The sequence below is a fragment of the Poromitra crassiceps genome (genome assembly GCF_964638095.1).
Source record: "Poromitra crassiceps genome assembly, chromosome: 9".
Classification (NCBI taxonomy): domain Eukaryota; kingdom Metazoa; phylum Chordata; class Actinopteri; order Beryciformes; family Melamphaidae; genus Poromitra; species Poromitra crassiceps.
The window spans coordinates 27,098,336-27,121,063 of NC_139630.1; the positions used below are offsets into that span (position 1 = coordinate 27,098,336).

The window sequence follows — 22,728 nt, forward strand, 5'->3', positions numbered from 1 at the left end:
GTATGCCTGTCTGTCTGTCTGTCTGTCTGTCTGTCTGTCTGTCTGTCTGTCTGCCTGTCTGTCTGTCTGTCTGTCTGTCTGTCTGTCTGACTGTCTGTCTGTCTGTCTGTCTGACTGTCTGTATGTCTGTCTGTCTGACTGTCTGTCTGTCTGTCTGTCTGTCTGTCTGTCTGTCTGTATGTCTGTCTGTCTGTCTGTCTGTTTGTATGTCTGTCTGTCTGTCTGTCTGTATGTCTGTCTGTCTGTCTGTCTGTCTGTCTATCTATCTATCAATTTGGCAATGTGGACTCTGTTTGTCTGTCTGTCTGTTTGTGAGATGCCTAGTTAGGGGAAACCGCTTCGTATAGTCAAAGGGATCAACTCCACCTGGAACTCCAGATTGACCTCCAGCAGCTCCCGTAGTTCAGGAGAACTGCTGACCGGCTTGATCAGGCAAGAGCAGAAAGACCTACCACAGAGTGACAGAAAGGAGAGGACAGAGTGCATAGATAGAGATTAAAAGCCTGGCTTTCACTAGGCTTTGTCCAGCCAGGCAGCACACTTCATTCATGAAAAGGATTTTGCATATCTGAGCCATTCACCGACACCGGGGCCATTATGAGGGCCGGCATTTAAAAGAAGCTATACCGCTTTGAAAGAGTAGCCTAACTGCTCATGTTGCTACACGTTCAGCTCAGGCTCCACAGGCTCATGGCTTGTTCCAAATTATTGATGGCTGATGTAAATATTCATGCCACTCTATCCAGCTGCATGCGCAGCACTGTATCTACTTCTGAGTGCAGCGCTGGTTGAGCATGGCTGCTCTTGACTCTGATGCTGCACTGAGCAAGTCTCTTTGCAGCCTGTGAAGGCTCGGACCTGCTCCAAGCGCCGCACCGCCGACCAATACCTGTTGGAGGCGCACACAATCACAATCAGACAGTCAGGCCTCGCTCGCAGAGTTGGCATGCAGCCTCTCCTCTCTCTCCCCCCAGAGGGTTTTCATAGTCCACGTCCCTCGCTGATTCCAACTCAGGCGTCTTCCTTCAGTAGCTAACAAATGGAGCTCTCCATGGTGCTGAACCCGTGTTGACTCATTTTAGCCACTAATTAGCCATTTTTGCCAATTTAGTCAGCCCTAATGACCTAATTCAAAATTCCGTGCCAAATATGAATGCAGTCAGGCCGACGGTGTCCGAGGAAATTGAAACAGATATACATACATAATATGTAGGTTTGCTCATTCATGTGTAAGATGTGTAAGACTAAGAGGGTGTTGACAGACTGAGGAGGAGGAGCCTCACCGCTGCAGCAGGCAGCCGGGCGTCGGCTTCTGAACCTCTCTGAGAGTCTCCATGGGCAGGATCTGAGCAACGTTGACGATCATACGAGGAACCTGTAGTACAACATGGGCAAATGCGAACACAATGCTGTAGTGAAATTCAGAAATCTAATCCCTCCGTCCATGAAAAGATCTAAAAACGTGTTCAAAAAGTATCAAGTACATCTAAGAGGTTCGCTATGAGAAATACAAATGTGTCAAGTATTTTTTTTTACCTCATTCATAAGCATTTCCAAGGAGACGGCCATGTAGTGAACAAAGTTGTCCACTGAAAAAAGAACCTGGAAAGAAGATGGAAACAGTTATTTTTCAAGTTTTTTTGTCAATTGAACTCAGCATTCCAAGAGAAAAACAGACCTTGTCTTTGCAGTAATCACAGATATCGTTCATGCCGATGAGAATGGTCAAAAGCTTCCAGTCCTCCTCAAAGTTCAGACCCTTAGACAGGAGCAACATGCGGGAAAGAAATGACACAGGGATAGTTTTACAAAAGAAAATATCAGTAAACAGATTCATATGAAGATGACTTGAGGCTTTCATATTTTAGTCTTTAAGAGCATTTTGAGCGTATAGTTGTCCAGTTAAAGCGCAGGATCAGGGTCAGCGTCTTGCTGAAGGTTACTTCAGATTCCAGTTGCTCAGCAATCTCTTTAACGTCAAGAACCCTTACATGGTCAGACTGCAGAAAAGACAGGAAATCACTGTACCTCATAGTTTCTCAGGGTGTCGATCAAATGCCTTGTCTGGCCAGGGAGGTTGCTAGAGAGAAAGAGTTACAACACTTTTGTTAAGCATCAATAAAATGATCTAATTAATTTCACAGGTTGTACAGTTCTGTCGCGGAAAAGACAAGGTATTTGGGGAAGTTGAACTATTAGTGCTGTTATAATGTGGCCAAATAATACATTTTATGGAGTCATTTTGTTGCAGATAAATGTTCGATTTACAATGTTCTAATAAGATTGATATACAGAGTTTAAACCTTTCCATATGATTTCATTGATTGATTATGGTAGATTATAAGACATTTTATGAATCCCTGTGAGGTAGAAAGAGGGCTGACTTCGCTGTCCCCCCCCCCCCCCCCCCCTCTCTCTCTCAGTTCAGATTGAAAGTGTGTGTCACACTGGAGACGCCTTACAAGGTGTTGTCACCAGTTACTGCCAGGTTGAAGCCTGTCTCGCTGAGCGGCGCCGGCGTCCCGTGAACGGTCTTGCTGGGAGCTGCACCAAGCACGTTGGGATTGAACAACCTGAGGATATCTAAAATACACAATTGGAAACTACATAAGTATTGCATTTTCCCTGCAGTTTGTCTGTGATTGATTTGGAATATGTACAAAAACAATCACTTCCTGAGATGGCTGAGATATCAGTGATTGGAAACACCCTTACTCGCCAGTGTGATGACATCTTCGAACGAGCCGTAGCCTCCGATGCTGCGAGATACAGAATGATGAAAGAAAATAGGATGATTGCCAATACAGAATTTGTTGTTTTTTGCAGATATAACGCTCTGTAGAGGAGATCACATTGTGCTTGTTGGACCTCTGATATAATGACACGTTTTGTTTGAGTGACACTTTGAAACACTCATTTTATGTAACCAAAGTATGCCTCGATCATCAACAATAAAGGTTATGAGCATCATGTGTGAGCTGTCTGCATCCAGGACATCTACCATAGGGTTCTGCCATTGGTCAAGATAAATCACCAATGAAAGACATCATCAGTCTTTTGTAGTGTGAGATTAAGGTTTCATGCAATACTTTTTTCTACCTCCAGGACACGTGACGAAACTCGATAGGAATCCCAAGGACGTTGGTGGCATTGGCGCCTATAGCCGTCTGAAAAGAGAGGGAAAAACCATTCATTCATTCATTCATTCACTCATTCAGGACTTCATGAAAATAAACAAAACTTTGAGTATTTAGCACAGAAATGCTCATAAAAACAATGCCTGAAAAGTCCACTTCAGGAATTGGTGGGGGGAAAAATATGTTCTCATTCAAACGACACCCGGTGCATTCATGGCATTTGTATAATGCATTGTGATCTCGTGTCATGAAACATATATTAAATGTAAATGTCACAATGCACAAATTATATTTTGACAAGTTCAGCTCAGAAAGCACAGGTGCTGTTGTAGCACGCGTGTTTCAAGAACAGCAGCCTAATGATAATCTGGCAGCACAAATTGCATTATAACATTTTGTCACGATGATTTTTTTAATTGTTTATTACTCATTAATGCCTCATGCTCAAATCAATCTGCACAACTAGAAATAGCTCTGTTTGAAAATGCAGCAACACGTATTACCAAGCTGGCATTCAATATGCGAGAAGAAGCGTGATCACACACAGCAGATATGACTTCTACTCTGTACTAATACAGCTGAGAAAATAACAAATAATAATAACACCTACTGTCAGAGAATCCCCCAAGGCAGCGATGACTTTGATATCCGCCGCCTTGACTAATTCAACTAAGAACAGATGGAGACGGAGAGAAAGAGTGTGAGAGACAGAGAGAGGGAGAGAAAGATTCCAGACAGAGGCAATCAATTTAATCTAAGGCCATGTTCACACTACAGGCAAATCAATCTGGATAGAATCATTAATAGGTCATTAAAGTTCACAAATCAGATTTGGCCTCCTAGTCTGAACATGGCCTAATAAGTGTTTCATCTATTTGACCACAGATTGATTTTAGCAGCCTTGACACACCTGAAGAGGGGACAGACGGGGATGGACTCATGTCCGGACACCGGAACCGAGCATGTTTGAAGTTCACCGGTCTAGTTTTCTCTGGAAACTCCTGCTGGGGGGAGGGCGTTACAAAGTTACAAAGTCATAAACCAATGAAATACTTTTCTTATAATATAAGAAAAGTATTTCATTGGTGGGGATAATCCTACTTAGAGGGAGCAGCTTCCAGTGAAGCAAGACGTCTTGAGAACTAGATACATTTATTACAATTTTGATTTCTTCCTTGCAGCGTGTGCCGTTCCTAGGGTAAATACAATGGCACAAAGATATGATTTTTAACTTGTGTGTGTCCCTTGTTTACCTTCAGGTCTTATCTGTTTCAGCTGTGCTTGTTCTGCACATACTCCACATGCTTGCTGTGCTGGCCCATGTGCTGCTGTCTGTCGTGTCGCCCCATAGTAACCTGCCTCTTGTCTTTAATATGATCCCTGTGGCCCTTACTCATAATAATCAATTATATTATGTTCTTATAACATATTAACTAACCGCCTTGCTATCGATCGATTTCCTTTTTCTCCAATTGCCTATGTTCAATAGCCTATGTTTGATCTATATTTCGTTTTTTAAGCACTGCCCCTGGCCCCACACTGAAAAGGCTTTTTGGTCATTGAGATTACAAAATGATTCTAAATGGATTACCGTATATGAATGTGTTATGATTATTATATGAAGGTTATATTATGAAGATGAAGTAAAATCAGTGAAATAAAAGTAATACCCAGTGCATCTTGTTTTCAGTCTGCGTGTGCAGACGAGGTTAAACGGCACTGTACCTTGCTGAGAGTCTCGTTGCTGTAGTGTCGGATCCCCTCCTCGTACTCCCACCACCACTCGCTGCCTTAGAGACAAAGTGTCCATGTGAAGCTTTTCAAAACACCCTAATAGGGCCACTTTTTCCACACGTATCTCTGAACTACAAATGATCAAACGCTACAAAAGATCCACGAGTGATTTTTCTCTGGGACAACCCATATGCACTACATCAATTGGTTCTCATTCAGAGAAGATGAGGATATTAGTCCTCACTTTACTACTCTTCTGTCTAAAACACCTAAATGTTTTGGTGGCCAGATCACACCTTTATATAGACCAGATACCCAGGCCCTACTGTATTTCACAGACTGCTCTAACAATATAGGCACAGCAGCGACTGACATGTGTAGCTTTGCCCCCCCCCCCCCTGCTTGTTCTAGCACTTACCTTTGACAGAGCAGGACGCTAGCGCACACGTTGCCACGGTAATCCAAAGCCACCCCATAGTGGTGTGTATGGGCCCGTCAATGGGTCACCCCTACCACAATGTGATGCTCCGTTTTTCAGCACTGTCACTTTATGATGCTCGCCTTATCTCCCCCCACCCAAATGCGTGACAAAAGTGACAAAGGGGCCCAGCAACACGCTGTCACACAGACACAAACATAGCTAAGCTTGTTATTGAAATTATGCATTTGACTGTCCATTCATTGTCAGCATTTGCTTCATGTTAGCTTTGATTATTAATTAAAGCAGTTTCCCTATTCCTAAACCTGTTATCAGCTTTTGGAATTCCAAATAATCTTCACGTTCCAGCAGGGCGTCGTCAAATGAAATTGGCAACCGTGAAATATCCATATATCATTTATTAATTTTTCATTATAAACCTGTCATTGCGATGGTAAAAATGCAGTCTTCGACAATCTTGACCAGTGTTTCATTTGAGACAGAAAAGGTGGGTTGTTGTAAAGTGAATGCAGGAGTCCATCACTGTCACAGGTTGGAATCGTGTTTCCTTGTTCATCCTGGCAATAACATTCTACTGTCCTATACAACTTCACACACTTCATGCAGATGTATTGCCAGATAAATTAAAATCTTGCTCCATATATACTAGACAAAAAGGTACATACTGCAGACCTCAACAAATGGACTTCCGAGCAAAATTGCATGTGGCAAAATTAAGTATCTAACAATAATGACAAGATGTTGCATCTTGTTTTGTACCCCCGGGCCGCGGCCATACCGCGGCTGATTTGGTTGCCATTTCAAGCTCATATTTGGGGACCATCTGAGCTGAAGAGAGTAGCTGAGGGGGAAGAGGTCCAATTTGTACTTTTGGTGAGAGGGTTGAAATTCTCACAAGAGCTGAAGTCAAACACAAAGAAATCGCTTCCATTTCCTTTTAACGAAGCAACGATCTAAAGAGCATTAGGTGCTCCATGTTTCTGCCTCGGCTAACACGAGGCTTATTGAACTAAAGCTGAGATGAGAGGAACCATCACAGTGCTACATAAACCAAAGAACTACAACAAAATCAAAATCTGATCATGGAAAAAATGTCACCCCCCATTACAACGTATACCTTCAAAGAATTGTGCAAATCCGTCCGCTGGTTAATTTCATTTGACAGCATAGATCAATTCTTCACTGACATTTGCTCTTGAAAATGAGTTTTTTTTTTAAAGCTCATGCACTCTGCTACCAGGCCCGTAGTCTGCAGAGTGAACGATGAAATATTGATCTCTGGTTTTTCAAACGGTCAGTGCGTTGGGGATTTGGGTGCAATACATAACTCACTTCAGACAAACTTTTTTTTGCTCATTCTAGCGGTGTCCGCCATGTTTAAAATTTTAACATCAAATATCGACCTGTGTATGTAGGCTTAAATCTGAGTTATCCATCACACAAGCATGGAGCATCCAGCAAGTTTGAAATGACTGTTACCACGGTCTATTAAACTCAACTGAATAGCTCAAGAGGTTTCTTGTTCTTACACCGATGATATCCTTTCAATGCTGGTTAGAGTTACAGTAGCAGTGTTACTGATGCAAACGCAACATAAGCCTTCTATTGATATCTGAATAGGGGGTATGCAAAGATATGAAACTATAAATGATTTGCTAACAAATGTTGCTCAACAGAACAAGTTATTAATTCAACTAAAAGCTGTCAAAAAGGTTATTGACCATTTATTCTTGATGTGTGGAAAAAGTGCCAAATAAAGATGATAAGATGTAAGATGAGCCAAATAAAGTCTGTAAGATGATATGAGACCAAGTCTGCAAAATTATGGGGAAAAAACATGCAAAAGAGCAAAAACAAGACTAATCCTTTATCAACGGGACTAGAGCTAGCTAACAAAATGGTTTCAGATAGCATTTTCCTGCTTGTGTTTTTTTCCTAAATACGGGACAAATTGAAGTGACTTACATAAGTAGGTCGACTGAATTTGAATACCTTCGAAAGGGGAGAGTAAGAAGAAACAGATGTGACACTGATTTGCTGATTAGACAAGTCCAAAATCCCTTCGATCTGGCAAACCCCCCCATGGCTATTTCCACGGAGAGGAGACGGGCGCCTCTGGCAATACCCTGAGTCCCAAACTAATAAGTCCCAAGTCTGCGTTTATCCTCCGGACAGCCTCGTGTCCATAAACACCCCCTGCTGTCAACTGCTGCAGCTTTTGGGCTCCAGCATATTTCAATGGAGAAAGAGTAGTGAGACTCAACAGTTCAGTGGGAAACTTAGCCTTTTGTAGCATGTGGAGGGGAGCAGGGAGAGCGGGAGCGCTGCTCACAACTAGCAGGTAGTTAGCCAGTAAACATTGGCTACTCCGCGGGGGGCGAGCTGGTAGAGCCTCCTTTACCACACTCCCCTCTCTCTCTCTCTCTCTCTCTCTGTCTTTGACTGCCCCCTCACTGCCATGTGGCGTCCCTCTCACTGCTGCTCCTGTTCCGCCTGGTCCTGGCGCGGGGCTTGTGGCGTCTCTCCTTCAGCCTGGGCCTCGGCTTGGGCTGCCGGCGGCTGCTCTTGAGGCGCTCTGGCAGGGGGTGCCGGGGCGGGGGCTGGAGGGCGAGGGGGCACTACGATTTGGTGCTGGCGCTGTCGGTAGGCGATGACCGTGCCCAGCAGCAGGGCGATGACGGTCATGAGGTAGAGGTCCCACTCCGGGCCCAGAAGCTGGTCCAGGTCCACCTGAGTTACTAGCTCCGTCACCTGACAGGGAGGCCAAGAACGGCCCGGACGAGGACACAAGCAGCAAGTTCATCAATGTCAGCAATGTCATGAGTGAATAGTTTGGCTTTTCTGTCATTTTAGAACGCCGCGTTTGCTAATGTGAAGCCGATTTGAGAGGGCCTGCATGCATTGAGCATTGAGGAACATGTACTCACATTGAAATCGTGCAGGTACTGCAGAGCGTACACCAGACCCAGCTTACACAGAGCCAGGAAGACGGGGACCTGGGCGTCAGGACTGGCCTCAGCAGCCATGTCGTAGAAACGCTTGGCTAGATGGATGTCCTGCATAGCCAGATGGAAAGGTTGAAGCACAGAAGTCTGTCTGCATTTTGAATTTCTGATGTTTTTCTGCACCAATCGATGGTGTTCCTATGTTTTTATGGATCCTGGTGTGTGTGTGCGCGTGTGTGTATACGCAGAAAGTAAGACATTGAATCCTCATGCCCCACCTGTTTGATGCCCAGGCCTTTCTCGTGCATGTAGCCCAGGTTAAACATGGCCTGGGCGCTGTGCTGCTGCTCTGATGCCAGTCTGTAGTGGATGACAGCCGTTTCGTAGTCCACATCTGTCCCGTAGCCGTAGAAGTGGTAGTCGCCTAGCTTTATCCTCGCCACAGTGTAACCTGGAAAAGACCATCAAATGCACCCGGCTTTCAGTTTAGTCAGTGGGGTTTGGTTTGTGAGTAGCAAAATCCAGCTAGTGTTCCTATGGCATTCTACTGACTCTTTTAATCTGACTGATGAACCTTTTCATATGTTTGCCGACAGAGAAGGATGCTATGATTTAAGAGGTGAATATAATTTGAAACAGCCGTGTGCTCGCACTACTCTTAAGAGCATGTGTATTACAGTCTATGGGGTGACTCTTTGGAACAGACTGGATGACAGGATCAAACAAAGTGCTAATATCTCCATTTTCAAATCTAATAAAAAAAAATATTGAATCAAGAAATACATTGAATCTTGATTCTTGAGTAGCTCGGATTTTGCTGTTTTTTTGGCAATGTCCTTTTTTCCTGGTAGAGTATTACTGTGTTATTGGTGGGTGGGTGTGCCTGGTCTGATGTGTATTCTGTACATTAATATTATTATGTTATTGTGTGTGTAATGAAAGATAGTGTTGTATATGGTGTATGTTGAAATATACATTATGTATATAATGTATAATATATGGTGTGCATGATGTATATTTTTAATATACATTTTGTATAGAATTGTTGTGTACATTGTATAAATTCTTATATGCATTGGTTCAACACAAGTTAATATCAAAGCATTGGGTTATTGGGGTAATATTGGAATGTATTATTAGGAATAAGTATTGATAGGGTTATGTGGGTGGATTTATGATATTGTGTGTGTATGGGTAAGTTTGTATACGTATGTGTATATATATATATACTGTACATATATATGTATGTATGTGTATACATGTATACATGAGCGTGTGTGGAGGAGCGTGGGAGTTGGGATATGCATATATAGGGATGTATGAATTTGTTTATGAATGATTTGGGGGCAGGACTCGATAAGCCTAGGCTTCTTCCGGCCCCTTTTCAAACAGTTCGCCTTTTTTTATGTTTGAGTTTACATATTTTCCTTTTGCTGAAGTCTATTGGACCGTTATGTTTACTGGTTTTTTCACTTTATGTATTGTTTTAACTGTTTGAAATAAATCGTTTCAATCAATCAATCAATCAATCAATCAATATCATAGCCTCTCCCATTTTGCCTGTTACTCTCCACTGTAGTCTATCAAAAAAAGAGGCAATTGCCTTAAAAAAAAGAGCACAGTAGTGCAGGGGAAGCTGTGTGAGGGAGTGTCTACAGACTGACCCTGTGCTGCAGCTCTTGTCCAGTGGAGTAAAGCACGAGGGTAGGTCTCATTCTCAGTGAAGATCTGTGCCCCTTCTGTTTGAAACCAAACACAAAAACCCACACAACGTTCAAATGGTGCCATTAACATAATATTTGGACAAATAACACACTGATTCAGAGTGAAAGTCAAGGAGTCAAGCCATCGTTGGAGAACGCCAACTTGTCCATGTTTTCTCTTACTCTGGTCCAGAATGAAGGCCACATTGCTCTGAGCCACCTCGTAGCCCTGCTCAGCCAGCAGCAGGTACTGGACCAGCGCCGCGTCCAGCTCGCCCTCCTTAAAGCTGCCGTAGGCCGCCATGACGCGCTCTGACCAGCGGCCACGCTCACACACGTTCTTGAAGAGCTGCGACCGGGACACACAGGCACACACAGGTAAGGGCCTGTTCAACAATGAGGCACAGGGAAATTTATCACCTTCCAACTTTAAAGAATTAACATAAAAGCATTAAAGGTCCCATTCCGTGCAAAAGCTGTTTTTACTTGTAAATGCATATATACTGCTGTCAGCCCTCCCTGTAATGAGTGGTCACACGCTCAGAACTGCCACAGTTGGATTTGTCCCTATCCAGCGTCCCCCTGCAGTCTCCTCCAAGCCACACCCCCAAACGCGTCGTTTGCCCAGAGAGGAATCTGGAGAGAATATCGACGTCACTAGCTTCCTCCTGCATACTGCGCGGGTCCCTCTCACACAAGCTACCTGCACCATTTAGTCTATAGCCACAAAATTAACACTTCTAGCTGGAGCGACGCCAACTGTACGTGATCCAGCAACTGCAGAGGTGCATTCGGTAAGTCTAGGCATTTTGAGATGTCCTCTTTAGCGTAGTACCGTTAAGTTAACGATAACTTGCAACCTTGGGAAGCGACCAGATGAGGAAGTGAGAACTCCGTCACAACAAACGGGGTTGCTATATTTTCGACAGATTAATCCAGAATCATGTTTTATGGACCAGAGACACACGTTTTTAAGAGGTTACAGCTGCACGAATTGGGACCTTTAACATAAAAGAAGGTCAAGCGAGACCGCTGCAAGATGACGGAACAGACAGTAGTGGAAAAGAGCAAAATAGTTCCAACAAGCAGTTTATTAACTGCTACCATCTGGCCTTGATGGACGAGTTGTTGTGGAGAAATAGTATAAACGATGACTTCTAAGCCTAGTGACCTCTAAGAATTAGAGATGCATAGGCATATGAACTCTTGAATTAAATAGTATTCCAAATTAATTCAATAGAAGAAATTCAGAAACTGCAGCTAATGTAGCAGATTGCTAAAGAACCATACGTTAAAAAGAGCTAACAAGCAGCTTATGAACTGTACAGCCTGGGCAAGCGGCAACTGTTCATTACATCACAGCTTTGCACTCAAGTGTGTACGGCCGGGAACGACACACTAGCCTGACGCTGCCAGATGGGGGCGGTATTGTTTTTGCGTGTCTCATTGTGTAAACTACACCGCCCCCATCTGGCAGCGTCAGGTTAACGACACGCGGCAACCGGAGGTATAAAATGGACGACAAATGATGGGGAGGGCGCCGTACAGCACGTCAATGTGTCATGGCTACCAGGAAGAAAGACAGTTATGAAGGGGTGGAAGCAGCAGCAGCGGCAGGTTGGCTGACCTCCACCGCCGTGTGGCAGGAGCGCATCACACCGGTGCCGGTGGCGTGCATCTGGGCCAGGTTGTAGAAGGCCAGGATGTGGCCCGCCTGCGAGGCCAGGTTGAAGAACTTGAGCGCCTGCTTGTAGTCCCGCTTCACCCCGATGCCATCTAGGGAAGGAGAGGAGGAAGAGAGAGAGAGACATTGAGTCAAACAGGGTGAGAGAGGAACGAAAAAAAAAAAAAAAAAAACGTGTGTTATAGTCGATAGAAACTGAGTGAAAATGTTGGGTAGGAGATGGGGAGAGAGCGAGAATGATCCAGCACAAGTGAAAGACAGAAGGGTTTCAAAGCCTGTGAGGCAGCAACGTGATTTTTTTTTATCTTTATAAAGGAGGACTACACAGTTCTATCTAAAGGCTATCCAAGACTTGATGGGGAGCTGCAAACAGGATGGAGATGGGCGAGCAGAAGAGCACCATCTCCCAGGGAACTGAACAGACCCAAAAAAAGGCTTCAAGGGCCTATGAATTAGTTAAAGGAGAATTTCACGTAAAAACAATGCTAATTTATTTTGCACATGATATCACACATATCCGAAAACTGTCAACCGTTTTGCAGTTAAGTTGCAGACCAGTGATGTAATTTGTGCTTGAATGACGTCACTGGTCCACAACTTAACGGTGCAAATAAATCAGCATTGTTTTTCTTTGAAGTTCTCCTTTAAGCAAGTGTGATTTTGATCTCTTAGTGCAGAAATCCTATTCCACTTAAAGCTCAAGTGGAATATGATTTGGATTCAAACGGAGGCAATTACATAAACAAATCTTTTCATTAGTGACTTTTTTTTATGCTTGCCCTTGTTTGAGGAGGCATGACAGGAGACGAGACTATAGACCTTATTCGATTGACGTCACTCACGTACTGGCACGCCCACCGCCTCCATATTATCGACATAGCGATGCAGCTCTCAAGTGACAGCCGATGTGGAGCAGCGTTTATAGGAAGCTAGCCGCTGTTAGCGTTACCTGTATCGTTCCAATTGTGTTCGGATGGTGACCTGCGTTACACATGGCTGTAGTAATGACAGCAATAAAGTCCCCGTGGTTTGTTTCTATCTCTACCGTCCACAGACGTGAAGGGAGCGAGACTGGGGATACGTCTCAGCAGCACAGGAGAGATGTGTGGATAGTTGGGAGAGACAGGTGAAACTTTCTGACAGCTCCTCACAGCAAAGTCTGTTCACCTCGTTCTTTTGTTTATTTATTACAGGCATTAACGGCAGCATACAAACAACAACTGTGGGTTTTTGTATTGCCGTCATTACCATCGCTTTTTTGTAATGGAACAGAAACGACAATAAGGCTGTTACTAGTTGTCAGCTGCAGGGCTGTGTGCGCGCAGGACGGTATGTCAACAATATGGCGCCGTCCAGGGTTAGCGAATAATGTCTATAAGACAAAAGTAGTGGTGGTGTGCCGAAAGAAAGACGCACGCACACAAAAACACTTACTATAATACATGGTGCCCAACTGGAGCTGCCCGTCCACCCAGCCCTGTTCTGCTGCCTTCTGGAAGTACTTCAACGCCAGCTCATAATTCTGCAGGCACACAAAAACTCACCATTTTTTTTTGCACTGATTTCAGCAGAAGTGACAGTAACTCCGCCAGCTTGTCATCAATGTGAAAGTCACCAAATCACTTTTCTGAGATTTAGATTTGAACTATTTGTATTATACCAACAAGCTGCCCTTAGCAACAGACAACAAAAACTGAAGATAAAAAAAGGTTTGGGTGGGGATATGCTAGCCCTGGGTAAACCCAGCCTCCACATGACCTTTATCACATAGATAGAGGTCACGTGGAGGCTGGGTTTACCCAGGCTAGGGGATATGCCATCCTACATAACCTTTAGAGATATGTTCAATGGATGTAATATGTGTAAAGGTTCCTTACCACTGGGACACCTCTTCCATATAGGTAGGCCATGCCCAGGCCACTTTGTCCCACTGGATTCCCCTGGGAGGACAAGAACAACCAATGAGGGAAAAGAATGATGACAAGAACAACCAATGAGGGAAATGAACAGCGACGAGTGTTTTTCAGTAAGCCACAATGTGTAGCACTGACACAAATCTACTGTACAACACACTGTGAGGGTTTGTAATAGGAATGCTGTATCTCTGCGTGCAAGGAATACATGGAATGATGAACACAGATACAAACGGATAAGACAGTGTACTGTATGCATATATAGGATAAAAGACCCGAGCTAGATACTGATAAAGATAAAGTCGTCCGTAGCTGGGCTCTTACCAAGTCAGACGCCTTCTTAAAGTACTGCAGGGCCGTCTCGTTGTTCTGAGGGACAAACTCGCTGCCTTCCGAGTACATCTGAGGGAGAGAGGGAGCCACAGTCAACATTTTGACAACTTTATTTTTCATTTTTATGAAAGGCTTTTCCCTCAACAAAAACTACAGTGATATGATTAGAAACCCTAGCCTGTTATTTGGAAATAACAAACCTCAGAATGAGTTTACTGGCCAATCAGAACTGAGAATTCAACAGAGCCATCCAATGATAAACAAATAAACAATAGCTTCCGACACCTTTCACACAGACTAGCGTACTGAGAAAAGGCCTGAGAGGCATCTGACCCACCTTGCCGAGGAAAGCCATAGCGTGTGTATTTCCTGCATTTGCAGCCTGGTTGAAGTAATCGTAGGCCCTCTGGTGGACGGGAAGGATCAGAAATCCAGTTACTGGCGTGAAAAATACATCCACTGTGGAGTACTGTAGAACCGAACGAATACAACTCTGACAAAATGTTACCTGATGATTCTGTTCTACTCCACGTCCTCCATGCAGGTGTAGCTGACCCAGTCCCACCTATCGGGGCAGCAAAGGATCAAGCTAAGTCATTTTCAAGCTTTTCTGTGACAGACTGAGAACACTGCATGGGTCCAAAACAAATGGAAATGTTGAAATGTTGTTACAAGTTGTATCAATCATTAGCTCCTGGCCATACAACTCTTAAGGCTGGATGCAAATAAAGACAGCAACTGTAACCCTTGACAACTCGGCACACAGAAGATACACTGTTACATCTGTAACAACATATATAAACGAACTGAAACCGTTTAGACCATATCAACATCTTGGAGTCATTAGAAGAGGAACCAAGACATTTGAATATACAAGATTTAATCATTTTCTCATTCTTACATTACCAGAATAAACTCCCGCACACTGTCTCCACATGCAATAAAAAGTTGAATCAGAATAACGTTTCGGTCGTGAGACCTTCATCAGATTCTCTAGAGAGTCTCACGACCGAAACGTTATTCTGATTAAACTTTTTATTGCATGTGGAGAGACAGTGTGCGGGAGTTTATTCTGGTACTGTGTCAGGTTTTGCCCTTCTCCGACGCACCTGTTGAGCCTAGGTGTGCAAAAGCTTTTTTCCTTCTCATTCTTACATTAAAAATCGGAATTTGCCTCCAACTGAGCATTTGTGACAAAAAAGCGACCATGAGGTCTATTTGACCAGTGCTTGCGATATTGTCAGCTGTAATCATAAACCTTTCTAAACCTAAATAAAATTCTAAAGTGGCATTATTTGAGTTGATAGGACCAATCTATGATGAAATACTGATATGTATCTGGGGGAAGGCACTACAGTATATCAGCTCTGGACACTGATGGCCCACTGTACCTGAGCCTGCACGTCTCCCTTCTCAGCTAGGAACTGGTAGTACTGGATCAGGTCCTCCTCCAACATCCCACTGGTGGAGCCGGGGTTCTCCACCTCATCCAGCAGCCTGATCCGCTGCACTGCAGAGCCCCCTGTCAGCGACACGTCACTGGCCACTAGAGGGGGGGTAAGAGAGTGGAGTGGGGGGAAAATGAGAAGGTGAAAAATTATTTTTGATCAGGTTATGTATCCAAAAACATCTAATGATAGTTCTGAATGTTATACTGCTACGGCCTTGTTCTACCTAATACAGAAATAAAAGCAGTAGATTCTCACCCTGATTTGCCACAAGTCTATAGTGTGTGAGTGCTGATTCGCAGCTCTGGGGCACACCCACACCTCCCCAGTATCTGTAGCCCTAATAAAACAATGAGAGGAAAGGTCGATTTTGTATACGTGGGAAGTAAAGTGATTATGTCAGGGATGATGGATCCTAATATGGACCAATCAACTCACCAGAATCATATGAGCTATCAAGTTTCCACCCAAAGCTCCAAAGGTGTAGTAAACCAAGGCCTGAAAAGGAGTGAAGAACAAGCCAGATTGAATATACTATCCACCTTATTTCTAGCTGCCATGATGCCCGATGGGTGCTTCTTCCGCTTCCGGTGTAATAGACTGTTTTGCAGTCTATGGTTTTAACTTGACAAAAAAAACGTCTATGAGGATTTTACAGGAGAGCCATTCTGCTCTACAGCCGTGTCGTTCGGGTGCTTGGATAACGTAATGCATTGTGGGTAGTCGGCTACTGTGGCTAATGCTAGCGGCTAGCGTAATAGTTACTTTACATGGCAGTAAAACGCCATTGAATGACCAAATTGATTTAACTTTTAACCATTTCGAGTAACACTGTTTCCATACGGACCCCTAGAGTTGGTTTGTTGTTTATAACGTGACTATATTTATAACTTTTATAACGTCCTCCAGTTTCCGGTTTATAATTCGGGATCTGCAGCCGAGTATAACAAAGGAAATGGCAAGCTGCAACAATAAGTCACGTTAAACCGGACCTTGTACCCACAATTATTTTTTACAGTGGGGCATTCAAAAATAAGGTGGATAGGGAGAGAATATACAGATTGAATATACTATAGGGAGAGAAGCAGACACAACTTCAAACATACCAAATCAAAAAAGTACCTTAGCTTGACTGGAGTTCACTCCCAGCCCTGCAGCATATAGAAAGCCAAGCGCCTATGGAAGAGAACGAGAGAACTACGTCGATACACGGGTAATGTCCGAAATACGCGATCACATCTCAGGTCAAAACAGAAACTGAATTATTCTGCACTATTCTCTGCGTGAGATATTGAGTTTGTGGTTAACGGACGAGAGCTGTACCGTCTGAGCTTTGGGCGATCCCTCCACGGCAAGCTTCTCAAACAGCTCTCTGGCCTTGGTGACGTTCTGGGCCATGTAGTCTCCAAACAGCATGGCATAGGCCACCTTCTCCATGGCTTTATGGTGGCCGGTCTCCGCCACTTTCAACAGCTTCTCGTACCATCTGAGCGAGCGGTGGGGGGTAAGCAGAGGTGGCATGGTTGAGGTTGGATTAATACAGACAGAGTGTACACAGCGAGCAGTAGGCTCACATCCAAAGCAAATAAGGATGTTCTGAGTAAAAGCACGTGAGCGCTGTCGCTGGAAACAAACCTGCCAGCACATGCCACTCAACAGTGCTTCCGTTATGCGCTAATTGCTGGACTTTTACAGTTAAAAATGAATCAAAGTCCAACAAATCAAAATCTCCCGGACACCCAAGTGCAGTGAAAATATCTCCCTCGAGATAACTACCAAAAGAAGATCTAACAACACCTTTACAATCAAATATTTCAGAAGAGAATCGAAGGCTAGAGTGGTGAGTGAGTTGCAATCTGCTGTGTTTGGAAAAGAATATTAAGACATCTTGGACCTCCATCAATCTTGACGGTTAAAATAATAAAAACAGGACAAAGAATTTTCCTGTTATCATAGCTGCATAAGACATGGTCGATGTAGTAGCGTCTAGCTTTCTGCCTCATTCTTCAGCTTGACTCTCTCTTTCTTAGATGAAATGGTTAGTTAGGTTTCAACTTTGCCAGGTTTTGATTGAAACTCCAGATTTATAATTAGGTCTGGGGCATTAGTTGCCCAGATCTTTTGATCTCAGAGTGCTAATTATACAACTCACTCGTGGCTCAAAACCTGGCCGAGATGAAAACAAATGTTGCTCAATTAATGAAATACCTTACCCTGGATAATTTTTTGAATAATAATACTAATACTAATACTAATAATAATAATAATAATGAAAAAACACATATGCCCAGTGCCATGCTCCCTGCCAATCTTGTCCACAGACCTCTTACAATATCACCAAATCCAAATGGTTCTTTTATGAAGGTATTGAGATCAAGATGCCCTAAGAAGAAGGACGTTACAAAAAGGATGGAGAGAATCAAGTTGAGAGGGAACAAAGGGTGGAGGAAACTCACTCTTTCTTCTTGCTCCTCCTGTTTGTGGAGTTCAGCAGGCGGAGGACAATCTGATACTCCACCTCAGCGTCCTCCATCTGCCGTCTCTGCTCTATCTGCTCCTCCGCTAAGGGGAAGAAGGGAGGACAAAGCCATTGATGTATAGATGTATATGAATCATGAAAGGTTAGTAGCCATTGGAAGCAGTGGGGGGAAGTGGTCATTTTGAAGCTGAAACCATAGTTTGCTGTCGCCTGTCGGAACTACTATTTTCACCATCAGTTTCCTGCTGTGGTTTCACAAAGGCTTGTATTTGAATAGTTCATGTCATGATTGGTAAACAAGGAATTGAAGAGCCTGTCTGTAATTCTGCTTCATGACAAGGTACTACAGTAAAAAAAATTAGTGATGATTTCATTGCTTTGGCTAAAAGTTGATTCTCTGACAGTGCCGCCTTGAAGACTAAGGGCTAATGTCCACCAGCTCCGGAACAGATGCGGTACGGCTGCGAACAGACCCACACTCACGTCTGACTATGCACGATCCGACAAAAATAGAACAGGTGCGTAATTTTTCCGTACCGCATGTATCGCCCATGAGAGTCGATCCAGCAGTTTTGCCGGATCCGTAACGCATCTGGTGTACATTGCCACTTACTCTCACAGAAGCCCCATTTCTTCTCCTGGTCATAATCGTATGTGGTGGCACACCACAGCCGTCCATCCCTCCGGCCCACAGTGGTACAGTCCAAGTACTCTTTCCCCTGGAAGAGGAAGGGGAAGATGCAGGGCTCTCCGTTGGCTGTGCCTCCATTTACCACAGGAACTACATCAAAATAAAAATACAAAATAAAATAAAAATAAGACGGGCAGTTATTAAGACAGTATTGGGCTGTGCATGGAGTTTATTCTTTAAATACTGTATATTTAACAAACTAGGCATCGATTCCTAGGCTCGGCCGCTGCGCGGGCTCGCTGGCCTCGCCTGTCATCACTGATGACATCATCACTGAACTATAGCCTCAGCTTTAGGGTAATTAATCTGCCCTAATTAAAAAATCAGGCTCCGTCAGGTCACCCGCTCAGCTGTTCTTTTTAGACTTTCTGAAAGTTTCAGCTTCAGATAGACAGACAGACAGACAGACAGATAGATAGACAGACAGACAGATAGATTAGATATTAACATGTTTTGTTTTTCAAAGAAACAACACTTACGAATTTATAACTGAATGTTGGTTATTTAACTCCCTCCCCCCCCAAAAAAAATGTATGATCTTTGTACAAGGTAAATGTGAGGCTCTGTGTGAGAAACAGGAAGGAGCTACAGGAAGTAAAGGATTCATCCCTGAGTAAACTGATGTAATTGGTGGCGAGAGGGGCCACAGGTGCAAGCGCACTTTTAATTTCTCATGGGGTTTAACCGACGCTGAGAGCTGTGACGACACCACACAGCTGCCTAACGCTGAAAGCAGGTTAGCATGTCAAGACTCAACAAGGCAACACTCATTCTATAAACACAGATTATGATTCAATATAGGGGGGAAAACTGCAGACAACAAAGCCTATTATATAAAGCTCCCATTGTCCACCACTGTCATATAACTGCTACTTGAACTTAATAATTTAGCGTGGGAATGAATTCACACTAGCTGAAAAGTGCAAATTCCAGACCTCAATCTCAGCTTCAAAAGCAACTCTCAAGGCCAAGGACACTCGCTCGCCAAAACCCAAATAGGGCGAAAGCTATGAGGAGAAGTCTCTCAGTCTTTTTAAACCCCTGAAATAATTATATAGGACTTTTTGGGGATATTGGGGTGTTAATGCACATTGCCTTGAACCATGCTACTGTCTTCTTGTCTGTCATACATACGTACATGACCTTTTCATAGCAAAAATCCTGATAGCCAGTGTGCTACGCCATCCAATCCTGACATATGTGTTGTTCACACAGTCGTCAAACCACTGTACTCAAATGAAATGCCTGCTACCAACTCATGATCTCTGCCTCACACATACAGAGAGACACATAAACAAGCCGACAATACACTAAGCCCCGGGCCCAGTTGCACCAAGCACCTTAGGTTAAGATTTCCCTTAAGAGTCAGAGTTAAGGTGTCCATAAAATAGAATCGGCTGCACACAAAACACCCTTAAATCTTGTGCTTACGTTTTCCAAATGTTTAACCTTATGGAGAAGATTTAAGGGTGTTTTGTGCAGCCGATTCTATTTTATGGACACCTTAACTCTGACTCAAAGGGAAATCTTAACCTAAGGGAAAGCACCCTGAGATCTACCAGTACATCCCCGATATACTGGTTCAACTATTAGCTCTTACTCTCTTTAGGCCTCTCCTGAATGGGAGGGGGCTGGCTGGGCAAGTCCTCCTTGTCCTCTCCCTCCAGTCCACTGTCCTGCAGTCCCTCTTCAGACCGTCTCTCCTCTTCTGGCTGGCTGCTTTCCCTGCGTGAGCTCACAGAGGCACCTGCCACAATCCTTGCCCCCACTGGGACCTCATCCTCTTCGGAGTCCGGCTCATGGTAGGACTGGGGCAACGACAGAAAAATGTGTTATTACAGAGGAATGGATGAAAACGGGGGAAGCACATTACATACAGAAAATAGGCAGAATACATGTAACAACTGTAGACGACAACCAACAGATATTTCCTCTTAAAACAGTCTCTACTAGCCATGTGAGACAGTAGTAACAGAGCAGCTGGGAAAGACTAGGTGCTAAGGTATATTCAATGTTGCTTTGGCTGACATCTTGAATAAGTTTAAAGAACACCTGTCAGATGCAGTGTCAATATACCATTATACTAGATAGCAAGCTCTACATATAGATTTACCCTCAGGCGCTTCTGACAGCTTGCCTGAAGGCTCACTGGGGGAAGCGCCCTCTTACCTTGCTGTCTTAAAACTTGTGGAACCCCGTATCGTGCATTAAACTCAGTTTATTTCTGCATTCTGAAGGTTTCGATAGGGTCAGATGGAACAAACTTGTCGGAATCCTATTTGCGTCAAAAAGTTAGCGTTTATTGTTGTTTTAAAAGACCGAGTTAGATGAAAACCGGCTAGTGTTTGGGGCCTGACAACCGAGGCACGTGCACTGGCTGTTTTAGAGCCAAAGTCACACCCTCTTCCAGGTTAGGCATGAACTGATATGAACAAAGGGATTTTCCGCCATTCATTTTTCCAGTCATTTTGTAAAATGCTTATAAATAGTAATAATAGTAGTAGTAGTAGTAGTAATAACAGTTTTACTTGGTCAAACCAAGTGATTTGGCTATATTTAGAATCAGGAGAGACCATATAACATAGTTTTTTTAAGGGTCCTGTTCTTAACCCGGAACAGGGCGTGACTTTGGCACTAAGACCGCCAGTGTGCATGCCTCGGGTGTCTGGTCCCAAACAACCTTTCATCTAAATGTGTCATTTAAAACAATAACCACAAACTTTTTGAAGTACCTAGGATTCCGATAAGTTTGTTCCATCTGATCCTACCGAAACCCTCAGAATGCAGAAATAAGATGAGTTTAATGCACAATACAGGATTCCACAAGTTTTAGGACAGTAAGGTAAGAGGGCGCTTAAAAATAAAAAAACATCCATATTCCCTATTATACTTGTGCAAATGAGATCAAGTTATCAGCGTGGTGTTGTTTAAGACAATAAACCTAAGATGAATCCCCCAAGCAAGGTAGCAACAGCCCTTGACATAAAAGGGATGAGAGGCAGGCTGCATGAGTATAGTCTCTTATTATTAATCTCCTTTACACACTGATCTGCATAAGTCTACAGTATCACCAGGGATTGCTTGCTCTGCTAAATTGAGTTTGGACCCAGGCAACAAATAGCTCATCACATACCTTTAATTCTGGAACATCATTCCCATTTTGCTCTTCATCTGCAAATAATAGATATCAGTAAAGCTGTTGCGTGAAGTTGGACATTAATGTAAGCAGTTTGCAGGTGTTTAGGAACGCCAGCCACTAACGTTAAGGCTGGCCACAGGGAACAGGGATAAGGAGTTAGCTACTTACCAGCTGTTATTCCTTTGACGGAGAATATCAGGAGAACGGTCAAAAAACTAAGTATTCTAGCAGTCTTTAAAAAACCCGTATAGCCCATTGTTTTTGTTGACAAGCTAACAGTCTGCTAGCTGTAGCTGCTGTTATTTCTATTACTGAACATCCAGTTACAGTTTCGTCCCACTTTGAAATCTTGACTAATAACGTTAGCTACATTAATATCTCGTGTTATAACCTAGCCCACAGCCACACTTGAAATCAGAACCTAATATTATTTTTGATGACAACTTAGTTAATGTTAACGTTAGCTATCAAACAACATGGTAAGATAGCAAAATGCAAGCTAGCAGACCAGTAGTAGCCAGCGAGCTATTTCAGACTTGTGGTGAGCTAATGACGTTGGCTAACAAGCTAACGTTAAATACAAAACACGTAACGTAAACAAGGCGATCTCTAGAACAGCTGCACTTGCTCGGTCTAAACGTTGGCTACCGTTGCTTAATTGCCAATTCAAAACGCCGGACTTTAACGACGAGTAACGAGTTGCAAAATCTCTACCCTTTCAGCTCATATCACAGCCAAATAACTACCAGTTAGCATAGCTATTATAAGCAGCCCACTATGAACGACACTTCCTATTTTCTCCACTCGACCAATCGCAGCACGTTTAGGCTGACAGTTAGCCAATGGTTGGCATCGAGAAATATGTCGTCCAATCAGGTGCGTACACAATTATGTTTCTACTTCACGGGCATGTCCCATTGACGTCCACGACACCAACAAGTTCCGCGCACGAGCAGCTGGAGCCGCTAGTATCACTAGGACGAATCAGCGTGACGTCACTTGCCACCCAGAAATGCGGAACCCCGCGGCAGTTATTCGTATGAGTTGTGCCAAACAAACGTTAATATCTCAAAAACTATAGCC

General features: G+C 43.6%; 1 protein-coding gene across 1 annotated transcript; it reads right to left on the reverse strand.

Moving 5' to 3' along the window:
* Window positions 1-5,706: 5,706 nt before the first annotated feature.
* On the reverse strand, window positions 5,707-22,356 carry LOC310781864 (protein sel-1 homolog 1-like). The gene is made up of 21 exons (XM_083642496.1): window positions 21,814-22,356; window positions 21,640-21,677; window positions 20,107-20,314; window positions 18,429-18,596; window positions 17,793-17,898; window positions 16,660-16,822; window positions 16,459-16,512; window positions 15,775-15,834; window positions 15,595-15,676; window positions 15,280-15,434; window positions 14,397-14,453; window positions 14,226-14,294; window positions 13,880-13,957; window positions 13,520-13,582; window positions 13,077-13,164; window positions 11,586-11,734; window positions 10,142-10,307; window positions 9,920-9,994; window positions 8,534-8,706; window positions 8,238-8,366; window positions 5,707-8,061 (listed from the first exon to the last, which is right to left on the reverse strand). Exons 1-21 carry the CDS (start codon window positions 21,899-21,901, stop codon window positions 7,783-7,785), a joined length of 2,448 nt encoding a protein of 815 aa, XP_083498622.1. The 5' UTR covers window positions 21,902-22,356; the 3' UTR covers window positions 5,707-7,782.
* Window positions 22,357-22,728: the final 372 nt, after the last annotated feature.